Here is a 13,550-nt window from a genome sequence, read left to right as displayed (position 1 = left end):
TTTTTTTTTTTTTTGAAAGAATACCTATTGCTTTTTAATTACAATAAAAGAATATTTTATGTCTCATAAATAATACCCCTTAACAGAGGTAGTAATTTGCGATGCTATAGGATTTAACTCCTGGTTGCTGAAAATGCACCAAAACTATCTCTCTTTTGATCAAGTGGATGTTCCCACTATGATGTAATATAATGATCCACTTTTAAGTAAAAAAAAGAAGGGAATATTGTAAACTAAGACTTAATGGCAGTAATAAACATACAAATAAATGGAACTTAATGAATTTATACATACTAAGCCTAATAGCAACTGTAAACAACCTTGCATTGGAATCTAGAATTCACAGAGAAGAAAACTTATGGATCTTTAAAAAGCCTAAACAACACCAAAGCTTGTTCATAACCAACCAAGTGTAAGATAATCATCCGTACATAGGGATAAAAACAAGAGCAACATATATAGAGTCAATATATGGCAAACCACATAAGGAAACATAACATGAAATATCACTAAAGGCAGTTCCTAGCATTTAGTTGGAACTATGCGAAATAACATAATAGGTTCTTTATACAAAAATTTCATTGAAAACTAACTCAAATTAGATCGTCCATCTCAATGAAATGATTAGACCAGTCAGGAATTTGGGTAGAGGTATCAGAAAATTCGCCCCAATCAATATTCAGGCCAGAAGCATCAGCCAAATCCCCCAATCCATTGAATATATCACCCACATCCCCAGCATCCTCAACGAAATTCTTCAAAAGCCTGTCCACCTCATCCTCTGTCATTCCAGCAGCATCGGAAGCAGAACCCACAGCAGTAGGAGCAGCAGTCGCAGATCCCACAGAAGTTGCAACAACATTAGGTGCATACACAGTTACATGTTCATCATTTGGTATTCTTGCAGAAGTTGCATTGTCAAGTGGAGTACCCATAGAAGTAACAGTAATGTATGGAGTACCCATAGAAGCTGCAACAGTACTTGGAGAAGCCACATTAGTGGCAGCAGCATCAGCAACGAGAGTACCAACTGGATAATAAGCATTTGGAGCACCCACAGATGAAGTTAAAACAGAACCATCAGGGCTATCAGCAACACCACCACAAGCCGTATCATGCAGCACATGTCCAGATGCTCTCTCTGGCACATTAGTATCATCAGTGTCACTGTCCCATTCTTCTTCCACAAATCGAGCCCCATAATCTTCCCCATTCTTTGGACCTAACCCACTTTTTTCAAAAATTTTACATATGACATATGAATCTTGTGGCACACCTTTGTCGGCAAGCATTTTGTCATCCAACCTAAACTCATGCATTACCCAATTAGTCCTTTCCCCTTTTGGAGCCTTCCCTCTATAAAACACCAAAGTTTTAATCTTTCCCACAGGACGAGAAGCATACATTGCAGTCCTATCATTCCCTGTTGACTTCCAATAACCCCATTCAGTAGCCCTATTGGCTTTACCTCCCTTAGGGTATCTCTTTACTCGAGGGCAGAAGAAATACCAGTTCAGATCCCTTGTTTTAATACATGCCATCGCAGGAAGATCCCACGGGGCAAACCTATACACATCAACCTCAGAAATCATCTGGCGACCCAGAGATTTACCCAAAACCTTCCTCTTCAAATAAAACATGAACAACTCCTCATCCGTGGGGCGAAATCGAAACCCTGGCGGACAAGACTTACTTCCTAACAATCCTTCCATAATTCAACACCAGCAAAAGTCCCCTTTCTTCTTTTTTTTTTTTTTTTTTTTTTTTTTCTTTTTTCGATCAATCTACTTCCGAAACCAGAAGGTTTCTTTTATACCAATTAATCTATTTTCCACAACCACTAATATAATTCAGACTTCAGAGGCTCAAGAGCAAGAGCAATTGCAATTTGCAACACAATAACCAATCAAGAGATCAAAGATCGTAACAATAATCAAAGGAGAGAAAGAGAGATCAGAGATGAACAAACTCACTCTCCGATGATTAAGTCAACGGCAAATAATTACGAACCCCACCACCAACGTACTCTCTTGAAGAATGAACAATCAAACAAAAGAATCCACAAATTTTTCTTCTTCAGATTGATAATAGACATGGATACCTGGAATTTTCACGATCAACATATTCAATCATCAACAAAAATCACAACTTCCCCTCAGAAAATCCAAAAAAAAAAAAAATTATTCAAATCAACCAAAACTACGCCGGTCAAATTTTGACTCAATCACCAATCAAATTCGAAAAATCACAAAACTTGATCTTTCTCAATAATATCAACGGAAAACAATTCAAACATGCAGATCAATAATCCATCTTAGACAAAACCTAACTTGAATATACTGACTAATAAATCGACGACAAACCCTAAATTGAGAAATTGATATTCAACTATTACAAAAAAGGTAAAATAAAAAACAAAAAAAGAACAAGATTGCTACCTCAAAGCTAGTCGAATGGAGGAGAGAGAAAATTCTCAGAAATCGCAAGAGGAATTGAGAGCACGAGCTTCAATGGAGGAGAGAGAAAACATGAGATTTTGCAGCGTAAGAATGAAGCTTCGGTGACAAAAAAAGGGATTATATATGGAGACGAATGAAGTATCAACCGTTGATCTAAATGATATAGACGGTCATAATTGGTCTCATCTAAGGTTTTTTTTTTTGGGTTTTTCTACATTATAACCCTCTAACTTTCCGTTTTCTATGATGTGCCCCACTTTTTGAGAAATCTAAAGTGTAACCTCAAAAAACATTTAGCTTCTATACGGTAACCTTGCCGTTAACAAATTCCGTTAGTGGAGCACACTCACCACTTAATAATATTTTTTTATCGATTTGCGTGTTGGAAATAGTTCTGTGAAAAGTTTTGGGGGCTGTTTTGGCTCTAAAGAGTCCAAATTGAGCTCAAATTTGACAAAAAAAATGACACAGATGTCTTGTTTTGTGTATTAAATACGTAAACACGCAAATCGAGACATTTTTTAATATGCAAAACGAGTCATTTGTGTTATTTTTTTGTTAAATCTAAGCTCAATTTGGCAGCTTTAGGAACAAAATAGCCCCCAAAACCATTAACGGAACAATTTCCAACACGCAAATCGATTAAAAAATATTATTAAGTGGTGAGTGGGCCCCAGTAACGGAATTAGTTAACGGCAAGGTTACCATATAGAAGCTAAATGTATTTTGAGGTTACAGTGTAAATTTCTCAAAAAAGGGGGCACATCGTAGAAAACGGAAAGTTAGAGGGTTATAATGTAGAAAATCCTTTTTTTTTTTCTGTTTTTTTTTTTAAAAAAAAAAACTTGTTTTCAAAATTTCAAGTAATGAAAGTTTTATCCATACTACGAGATCGTAGGCCAAAGTGGACTTTAAAAAATACAATGAGTAAAAGGATTAAGGGTCTATTCTGATTTAATAAGCTGAACTGATTGCACCTAAACTGAATTGAATATTTTATGAGATAAGGAAATTAGAAACTGACCTAAATTAAACTGATTGGAGTTGAACTGAACTAAAGAGAAGAGGCCCTAATACTCCATCCATTGCCAAGCATTTTAAATTATAATTATCTAAATTGTCATACCACACGACCTAGGTAACATTTTCGTGTGAAAATATAAGTTGATCTATAAAGAAAACAAAATCCGTTTACCATGATATATTTGCTCATTTTTACAAGAATGTCATTAGATTAACATAGCTCGTTGTACTAATAGATCAATTAAGGCTCCCTCCATTACCCTATAGATATGAATAAAGATTAAGGGGTGATGTGAATAAGAAAATATTCCAAGCTAAAATTAGAAAAAGAATTCATTTAGTGATAATATAAGGTTTAAAAAATGGCTTTGTTACACATTCGAAGATGGAGGTGATACAGATTCAAAGTTTCAAGTGATGATAAAACAAAAACTCGTAAGAGAGTGAAGGTATACATTGGTACGGTTGAGGTGAGGCATAAAACACACAGTCGGATACTTGATGCTTCATGATAAGGAAAATTAGCTTTTTCATGCATTGGGACTTTTGGGAGTTTTGAGCTGAGATCCAACTCCCATTCTTCTCACCTATAAATTTCACAACATCAACTAATGATCCTAATCCAAGCAAGAGTAGCAATGACATACGAAAACAGATTAAAATCGATATCTGTATCAGCAAAAGTAAGTAATACAAAATGATAAACGCGCATTAAAAAGAGCAAATTATTCATTAAAGTTATTTCTTATCATGCTTCAGTATTGACTCTGGCATCATCTCTCAATGAAAAATGTAATTATCAAAATTTTTGATGAATACAAATTGTGGTTTCAAGTCATGCTAGTCTGAGTAAACTCGCTATATCCTGTAATATAGCAACTGCAAGACATCAACAATGAATGTATCAGGGTGTATACTATCTTCTACAAAAATCTGTAATAGTGATGAGGAAATGGATCCAAATCGTTCTTGACTATTATTTTCCATTTGTGGCAGAAAAATCTGGAGAAGGGAAAACAAGAACAGATATCCAAAAGTTTCAAGTCCTTGTCTCCCCAGGTGGTCAGTGATGTATCCAAGCAAGTTTTCAAAATCGAACAGCATCTGCAACTAACAAGAAACTAAAATTTACACGCCACGCCGACCATATGCAAGAATTTGACCAATCATATTATTCACCTGAAAAAATTAAAAATAAAAGATAAAAAAAACAAAATGAGAAATTTATGTCACATGAATTTCCATAGCCAGTTTATGCTCAGAAATAAACTACGCATGTTGCATTCTTCAGCTTCACAGTGTCCATTACTGGGGGCTTAGAACAGTCAGAAGTCCCTATATCGATACTCAGAGGTCATTTATACTTAAATGATACCAAGTATGAGACAAGGAACCCTAGAAATGTCAGGAAACTGGTTGCCCCATAATGAAAGTTAACCTGGAGAATGTTTCAGGACTTTCAACTAATCCTCATCAACCATAATAATGACTTCAGTTCTTGAGTAAGGGAGAAAATGCATTTCATAAACCTTATCCAACGTTGCAGTGTTTTAACCCACCCAAACCACATAACAACCAATCATCCTCTGGTTTACAAGATGTCATTAATTTGTCTGTCTCAGTCAATTTGACATCATCCTTCTAATTTCTTAGCCGTCTAGAATCATGTACGCCACCTATATATAGCCATAGAAGCCCCAAACTATAGCAAACAAGAAATGATAGAAAAGCGACATACATTATTAGTTAGGTCATTTGGCAAGAATTTTGCTTTTAAAAAAACCCCCCATAAACATAGTTTAGTAGCTAGGATTTTTGCATCTTCAAAAACCAAATAATCTTTGGCATTCTTGGTTATAAGTATCATTAAGGATTTTTATTTATTTTATTTTATTTTTTTTTTTTTTTTTTTGAAAGCAAGTATCATTAAGGATTTTATGGGAAAATTCCCAAATTAAAAACACTAACTACTAGAGTGGCCGAATGAGTTTGAGAGGCACTACGAAAGAAGCATGGCTTATCATTCTGGAACGGAGTCTTCCTCCAAGTCGTTCTAATTATAAATTTCTTGTTACTGAACAGCTAGTGCGAGTCAATGCGATATATGAAGCTAGGAGCGTTTAACATACAAATCAAGAGGCAGTTTTCCTATGCTTCTATGTTTGATTTGGTGATTTGTCAGCTTTTTGGTAGGCATAAAATCAATAGACCCTAACTTCATGACAACAAATGTAAAATCCCACAATTAAATTAATAAGTCGGCTCTAACATACATACAATTATAACTTAGTCCCTGTGACAACTGTTTGCCTATGCAGCTCTTCAAAGAAAGTATTCTCATAATCTCATCACTGATTTCACATCCAGCCAAGTTAGAGCTAATTTCTTTGATACTCACATGGTAAAATGAGTAATCATTAGAAAAGGCCAGACAAATTGGTTCAATAATACACTCTTCAAAGAAAGCATTCTCATGCACTGGTTTCACATCCAGCCAAGTTAGAGCTAATTTCTTTGATACACTCACATGGTAGAAAGAGTAATCAATAGAAAAGGCCAGACAAATTTGTTCAATAACACTATTGTTCGTAGAAAGTACTACACTATCATGTTGTCATCAACATATTACAATTAAAATAAAATAAACTCTTGATGGAATTAACAGTAGCCTTAGAGAGAGACAATAACCAATTTAGAGAGGTGGAGTAGACCCGACAAAAAGGGAATTTGTTTGGGGCAATTAGGAAAGGGTAAGGGGATCAAAAGAGTTCATCCCCACAGTGTTTGTCAGGTTCAGTTTATCATTCCCTTTCCTTCCTCCATCCCTTCCCCAACCCCATCCCCCGGGTTTTCACTCTCTCTCTCTCATCTACCCACCATACTCACTTTGTCACTGACCACCACAAGCACCCACACCACCATTGCACTCAATCACCCGCCATTCAATTCCTCCACCGCCTTACCAAACATGAAAAACGCCTAACATCCAACCACTCCACCATCACCGATTCTCTATCTTACCAACCACCACTAAACCCACCCACCCTCCACAAAATCAACACAACAACCACCCATAACCAACTAAATTGCCACAAAATCCACTATCATCAATAACAATCACAACAAAGCCTTAGTCGCAAAATGATTTGAGGTCGGCGAAAATGAATCCACAAAATCCACTCATGATCCACCAAACCCCCCTCTCAAATCTTATACTCCCATGAAACCACCATCCCCTCACCTTAAAAAGCCTCCATCCACACAACTATCCACCCAACCACCACAACAAAAACCAAAAAAAAAAAAAAACCACCACATCCATCTTAATAACCACCACCCACACAAGAACCCACCTAACTCCCCCCCCCCCCCCACCACCCCCAACCATATACTCCCACAAAACTAGCCAGCTACCTTAATAAACCACCACCCATTCATCCAACAACCACAATTCCACAAAAAAGCACAACCAACACTGCGTCCATCTTAAAAACCCACCACCCATCAAGAACCCATCTAATGCACCATGGAAAATACCCCCATGCCTTTAGGAAACCCACTCAAACACCACCATAAATAATTATTATAAAATATATAAATAAATAAGAGAGGATGAGAAATATCCCTTATATCATTAATCATGGCTTTAAATGGTTAAATGACTTGACCATGAGTTATGTTTTACTCCCTCCGTCCCCTTTTGATAGTCCCTTATGGGCATTTTTCACGGGAATTAATAAACACAAATAAGAATAGTTAAAGTACATTGAAAAAGTAAATTGACATTGGGTATGTAAAAAAGTAGAGGGAGAAAGTAAAAAAGTACATGAGAAAACAAAATTTACATGGGAAATTTAAATTTAAATTTAAATTTACACAAGTATTGTTGCAAATTGAAGGGAATTTTGGTAAAAAAATTAGTATTAAATGGTTGTTGGAAAAAGCAAATGGGGTAAACATTTTGGGACTAAAATTTGGCCATAAGGGACTATCAAAAGGGGACGGAGGGAGTAAAACCTTAGTGAGTAGCCTATGGCCTGTAGGATATTAGTGAAAAGGAAGGATAGGCAGACCAATGGTTTCATTGGGAGTAGAGTAGTGGTGGAGGCTGTAGAGCTGAGAGATGCTTGAGGATTAGCAAATGAAGGGAAAGGTGGAGTAGAAAACTAAAATCAAAATTACACCTTAAATCAAAGGGTTTTAACTTTCCTTTCACCTTCTAGCCCTTTCTTGATTTCATTCCATTAACCCACATGCAAACTAAATGCACCATAAGGTTGGTTTCCAAAAATCCATCCTTGTCTATCGCTTTATGGCCTTCAACAATAACCGCTAGGAGGGTGAAACAACCAGAGTCATATATCAAGACCGTATCTCAATGACCAGTAAGCATTATACAGCAAATTTACAAACAAACACAGTTAATCTACATCAATTACTGACTTGTCATTTTATTCTAGAATTGTCATATCTACCACTAGACACAATATAAGAATAGCTGCATGCATTTGGACCTCCCCAACTCTACCAATAGTGAATTCCACTAGTGTAGTAGCCTTTTCAACAACAGTGCTATTCATTGGTTAACTTTCTAATTCTCGTAAGATCAATACCTTCAATTCAAAACATAACATTTCATAGCTAATCTTGTCTCACTTCTCTAAAATCGGTTTCCACCTTAATTATAGTGCACTTTAGCTTAAAAGTCATATCAAAAAACAGAGCAACTTCTTGAGCTAATTCCCCTACAAAGAATAACCAACCCACAACATTTCAAAGGAAGCCTAGACTAAACTCAGAAACAAAGTAAACTTAAACCTGTAATCAATATGAATACTGATTAGGGCCAAGAAGAAGAAAGAAAAGAGGCAATGTCTTCAACCATAATACCTCTCCTTATACGCCCATTCCACCTCACTCATTCACGATTAGCGAGAGAGATGAATGAAGGGCAGGAATCTTTCTTCCTTTCTCTTTTTATTTTCTTTTCTTTTTTTTTTTTTTGGGGGGGGGGGGTATCTTTGTTGAGAGAAAGAGAGATTTGAGCAAGATTGCATTAGAGAGGCAATTTACATTTCAACCTCCCCCAAGCATAAAAGATAAAACCTACACTCTATTAGTATGCATAAGCTTTTATTGATAATGAATGTGCTTTCATGTAATATAGAACTTAATCGTTTAAGAGAGCAGTTGACTAAATATTGGAAAAGGGTTGAAGCTGTAGATGTTTATTAAGATGTAAAGCAGTTTAAAACACAATGAAAAAAATATAACATGTCGCAGCTGATATACCTGAGAATACTTGGAAACACAACGATTAACACAACTAATTTCACCAAGATTGAGATCGCCTTCCTTGTACCTGAACAAAACATTGAAAAGTTTAATTTGTCATAGATTTAGGCAACTCCAATTGGGAAACTTAAGAACACTTTAACAGAAAAAATGTCTAGAATTTTTTTTGTTTGTACATATACCTTTTATCAACACATTTATTGAAGCAATTGTGGGTGAGACTGGATCAGAAACAAGAATATGTCAAATAAGAAGCATAACAATAACAATTATAAGCTAAAGTAACAAAAATATATGCTGGAATGCATGACACAAAGAGTCAAAGACTAAGGTAATAAGCACCAATTATGGCTACATGCCTACATGAATAAGAAAAGCCATATTGTTCTTTGACAAGGCCGCCTCTATAATAATTGAGCCAGGTAACCATTTGTAAATGTCGAGAATATAATAGGTCACACTATAGCTAATGACTTTGATTTTTAGAATAGGTAAGGAAAAGAAAAGTAAAGTGATTTCCAAGTATATAAAATCAAGTGTGACATACTTGCTGAACAGTTCTATTCGATGTTCCATCTCACCTATTGCTGTGCCAATAATCTACACAAGTGTAGAGAGTGAGTAAATATTATGTATAAGCAATAAGCAAAATATTAACTAAAAAAACCCAATAAAAAAATTGACAATTTTTCGTAACAATTACACAAGCTTTTAATGGCATCCCTTGCTTATCATTATTGTAAACAGGAACCGCCTTCCTTTCTTTTTTTACCCATTCAGGCAGGCAAACAGTTTATTTGCCTTGACTAAATAACTTACAAAGAAAGTATCTCCCATGTAATGTCATATTAGCGTGACAGTAACTAAAGTCAAAAGATAACAAGTCAATACAGCATTAATAATGCATAGGGTCAACATCAAGCCTGGAAGGAAAAAAAACTAACCCCTTCCCCAAATCAAATACTTGTTGTCCCTTAATGTTTGCCCCAACTTCTTTTATAGTCCATCTCTTCAAGTTTGCTTCATACTTTACCCTCACACCAACTACATTGGTCCCACCACTTTTCTCTCTCATCAAAATTTCCCCAACAAAAATTAAAAAAGTGACTTAACCCCAGGGGGGCAAACAAAAGGGACGGAGGGAGTAAATTATCTACTATGTTCTATCATTGGTATATTAGAAATCAAAACAAACAATAGCCAGAAAAGTAGCGCACCTTTTGCTTATGCAAGGTAAGTTTAAGGTCGTCCATCTTGACCTAGAATTCCAAAATCCAGATAGTTTTCACCAAGGTTAGCTTGTTACAAAATATGTAAATAAAAGCTATGGGCATAAACAAAGAACCTCTTGCTCCTCAACAGTAGAAGAGACATTGCTGTTGGCCAATTCAGCCTGTAAAGCCATAACAAATCTATCAGAGAGAAACCAAAATCTAATTACTATGACCAAAACAGAAGGTAGTTTTAAAAATAAAAAAAAAAAAAAAAGAAAAAGAAAAAAATAGCATACCTTTTCCTTATCCAAAGCAAGTTTATGATCGTCTGTTAAAATCTGAACTTCAGATAATCTTCATAAAGGTTAGCTTGCTACAAAATATGTTAATGAGAGTAAGGGAAAAATGCCAAAAACCAAAGTACCTCTTGCTTCTCAACAGTAGGAGGGGCATTGCTGCTGGCCATTATGACCTGTAAAGCAGAACAACTCGATCAGTGAAATTGATTCCCATCATTTTTCACCAATCATCAAATATGGGTGACTAACAAAAGCAAGCACTCATTATCTTAGAGACAAAAAGCATTGACTAATATCACCCCAAAAATATGCAACGAAAGACATCTTGATTTCATAACTCTGTACGTATACTAGTTGCTTGAAATGACTAATGACATTTCCTCTCATTTCTTCCCACACCTTCCAGCATAAGAAGAGCACCATTCATTCATCCAACAATACTAGCAACTGCTTATTACTACAACAGAGTTTTATAAGGTGCTGAAATAACTATGGAAGAATGATAAGGTATTCTTGCAAATTTATACAAATTATCTACCAGCAAAAAAGTTTTTATCCTCATTTTTTCCTGATACACTCACTACCGGCTACTTTGTGTGGATCAAAATAATTTCACAAATTTCAACTGTTTGAACTAGGGGTGAGCGTAGCAGGGTACCCTGTAAAAATATCAAGAACCGGAACTGGAACCTGTTGCAACAAGTTCCTAAAAATAGGAACCGGAACCGGAACCTGTTGCAACAAGTTCCTAAGAATTGGGAACCGCAGGTTCCGGTTCCTAAACAGGGTACCCTGTCTTTCAAAGTAAGCTTAATAGTTACTTGATAAATTGTGACAAATATTTTTTTAAAATGAATGGATGTTCACAAAAAAAGCTTACAACTTTAATATAGTACTTCAAATATAACAAAGTAACACTAATCGTCTAGAATATTTAATACCATATAGGTTCCAGTTTCATGTACCCTATAGGGAATCTGTACTAACAGGGTACCCTACAGGTTGTCCAAAATTTTATTACCCGAAACTGGAACCTGTTGCAACAGGTTCCCAATTTTATTACCCAGAACCGGAACCTCTGATCAACAGGTTCCGGGTTTGGAACCTAACAGGTTCCGGTTCCAAGTCAGGGTACCCTGAATTTTTGCTCACCCCTAGTTTGAACAACTAGTTCACCAAACAATCTCTATACAACCAAGTTAACTTGCATATTTTTCCGAGCTTTTCAACCATATTGTCTACCACAGAACATTTAGGTTCAAAAAAGAGCAATCTTCAGTGGCATGTCCAGCAAGTAGCACTAATGTTTACTGTAAATTAACTTTTAATACAAATACGACGAAAGTATAGTACAGAAATCATATATGATGGATGAATCGAGAATTCGAGAAATGACAAAACAAGTGCAAATACCCCTAAATACATCATTCTCTCCAGAGTCTTCCAGACTCCAATAAAAATTACAAAACAATAACAAGTTCAGATCTTTTGACAGAAAACTCATCATGAAAACACACATACACAAATCATACTAAGTTATAACAAAAAATGTTCAATGTTCATATACAAGTCTCATAAAATATACACATAATTCAAGAATCCCAGAAAAGAAAAAATTAACATTTGCATAGTTTCTTCCTGCTTTTAATTAAAAGATTCTGCAACAAATTAGTAAACCATTTAACTCAAATTCTTCCAGCTTAAGAATATGAATAGCAAAATTCTAACCTAAGAAAAATTAAATAATACTTCTAACAAATAGTAAAATAATCAATCCACCCTAAATTGAATCAAATTAACAAGTAACACTACATTGTGAAATCGATATTTGACGATTAACAGAAAAATGGAAGAGAAATCTTACCTGAAAAAGCTGCTTTAATGGAGGGTAGAAAGCTTAGAAACTGCTTCAATGGAGAAATAATGTTCTTTCTTCTGTATTTTCAGTGAGTATTGTCTAGCGGCTGCTCAATGAAAGTACGGAGTATATACACAAACGTAGTTTACAACAAGACAAACTTTTTAAAATGGCCGGGTTTCCACTAAGTTCTCGATCAGAAATACTTGTGTGGACCTGATCCACAATAATATTATTGTGGACTCGAGATTTATACACACGCAATTGACATTATATTGAACAGAGTAACCTTATTTTTAACATAGTAATCTTTATTAAAACTTGTATAACGTTTAATATTATTGTGAGCTTGAATATGACGTTATGACCCTAATTTGAACATAGTGACCTCTATTATTCATATTGATCTGTATATAAAATATTTCATTAAAAAAATTATCCTCTTATAGCTTATATACTACCAAAATGACTTTTATTTGAACATAGTGACCTTATTTTTATTATAGTGATTTTTATTATTATTGATAAAATAGTGGTCCACAATAAAATTAGTGTGAACCAAGTTTATTTAAGAATTTGTGGTTCTCGATAGCCCAATTTTCAGACTTGTCAATTCGGGTCAACGAATCGAGTTCAGTTTAGATTTCATGTCGTTTGGGGGATTGGGTTATTATAATTTATAAAAATACAATAAATGGATCGGTTGTTTTTGGATGGTTCAGATTCACTCTTAGATACTCGGATTTGGATTTCGGTCAGGTCGGGTTGTTGGGGCGGGTCAGGAATTAACGGGTCTATCCAAAATGGATAGTTGTATCCCTTGTAACTAAAATTTGTCACATCATTATTCCCAAACTAAATAAATGCCACAATTTTTTTTTTTTATAGTTACTTCCGGTCTTCCACTATGAGTCTATGAGCATTAACCTGACAGATAAAAGGCAAAACAAACATAACTTTTGTTAATTCATACCAAGGTGGAGAAATGTCATCCATAGCATGTGTATCAATGTGTGTCAAAAACGGCCATCCATCTACAGAGTTCCCGAACATCTTCGAAAGCTCAATGAAAATGCATACACACCTTGGCACGTCGCAATCGGCCCTTATCACCATAGAAGTCACAAGTATACAATTATGGAGGAACACAAGATGGTTTATACCAAGGCTTTGATTTGTCGTCGTAGGGCTGCTAACAACAATGCTGAAGTGAAGAAAGAGGAGATTGATGAATATGTTAAGGAGGTCGAGAGACTTGAAATAAAATCGCGGTTAAATTATGCTGAAAAGATTGAGTTTAGCAAGGAAGAATTTGTTAAAATGTTGCTTATTGATGGGTGCTTCATAATAAATAATTGGCCAAGTTCGAGGATGAAGCCATGAATAACTATGATCAAATGTA

General features: G+C 35.3%; 2 protein-coding genes across 3 annotated transcripts; both read right to left on the bottom strand.

Annotated features, from left to right (window-relative positions):
* Positions 1-365: 365 nt before the first annotated feature.
* On the bottom strand, positions 366-2,542 carry LOC145618031 (NAC domain-containing protein 82-like). Its single transcript, XM_081672807.1, has 2 exons — positions 2,439-2,542; positions 366-2,101 (listed from the first exon to the last, which is right to left on the bottom strand). The coding sequence occupies exon 2, from the start codon at positions 1,710-1,712 to the stop codon at positions 594-596; it is 1,119 nt and encodes a 372-aa protein (XP_081528933.1). The 5' UTR covers positions 1,713-2,101; positions 2,439-2,542; the 3' UTR covers positions 366-593.
* Positions 2,543-4,186: 1,644 nt separating this feature from the next.
* LOC145617938 (mitochondrial import inner membrane translocase subunit TIM10-like) lies at positions 4,187-10,894 on the bottom strand. Of its 2 annotated transcripts, none has more exons than XM_081672710.1 (8): positions 10,416-10,894; positions 10,288-10,345; positions 10,123-10,170; positions 9,995-10,036; positions 9,325-9,377; positions 8,960-8,998; positions 8,775-8,844; positions 4,187-4,661 (listed from the first exon to the last, which is right to left on the bottom strand). In XM_081672710.1, the coding sequence occupies exons 1-8, from the start codon at positions 10,442-10,444 to the stop codon at positions 4,611-4,613; spliced, it is 390 nt and encodes a 129-aa protein (XP_081528836.1). In that variant the 5' UTR covers positions 10,445-10,894; the 3' UTR covers positions 4,187-4,610. The 2 variants fall into 2 exon arrangements, with proteins under 2 accessions (XP_081528836.1, XP_081528837.1); XM_081672711.1 differs by having other exon boundaries at positions 10,288-10,329.
* Between the last annotated feature and the right edge of the window lie 2,656 nt (positions 10,895-13,550).

The sequence above is a fragment of the Chenopodium album genome, chromosome 26 (genome assembly GCF_948465745.1).
Source record: "Chenopodium album chromosome 26, dcCheAlbu1.1, whole genome shotgun sequence".
Classification (NCBI taxonomy): Eukaryota; Viridiplantae; Streptophyta; class Magnoliopsida; order Caryophyllales; family Amaranthaceae; genus Chenopodium; species Chenopodium album.
Note: the sequence above shows the minus strand (reverse complement) of the source record. Positions and strands in the feature narration are given on the sequence as shown.

Excerpts from the sequence above, each read along its gene's own strand:
- LOC145618031 (XM_081672807.1), bottom strand. The coding sequence starts at position 1,712 with ATGGAAGGATTGTTAGGAAGTAAGTCTTGTCCGCCAGGGTTTCGATTT.
- LOC145617938 (XM_081672710.1), bottom strand. The coding sequence starts at position 10,444 with ATGCCCCTCCTACTGTTGAGAAGCAAGAG. Across the intron at positions 10,037-10,122 it reads CTACTGTTGAGGAGCAAGAG|GTCAAGATGGACGACCTTAA; the intron begins GTTCTTTGTTTA and ends TTGGAATTCTAG. Across the intron at positions 9,378-9,994 it reads TTACCTTGCATAAGCAAAAG|ATTATTGGCACAGCAATAGG; the intron begins GTGCGCTACTTT and ends ACACTTGTGTAG.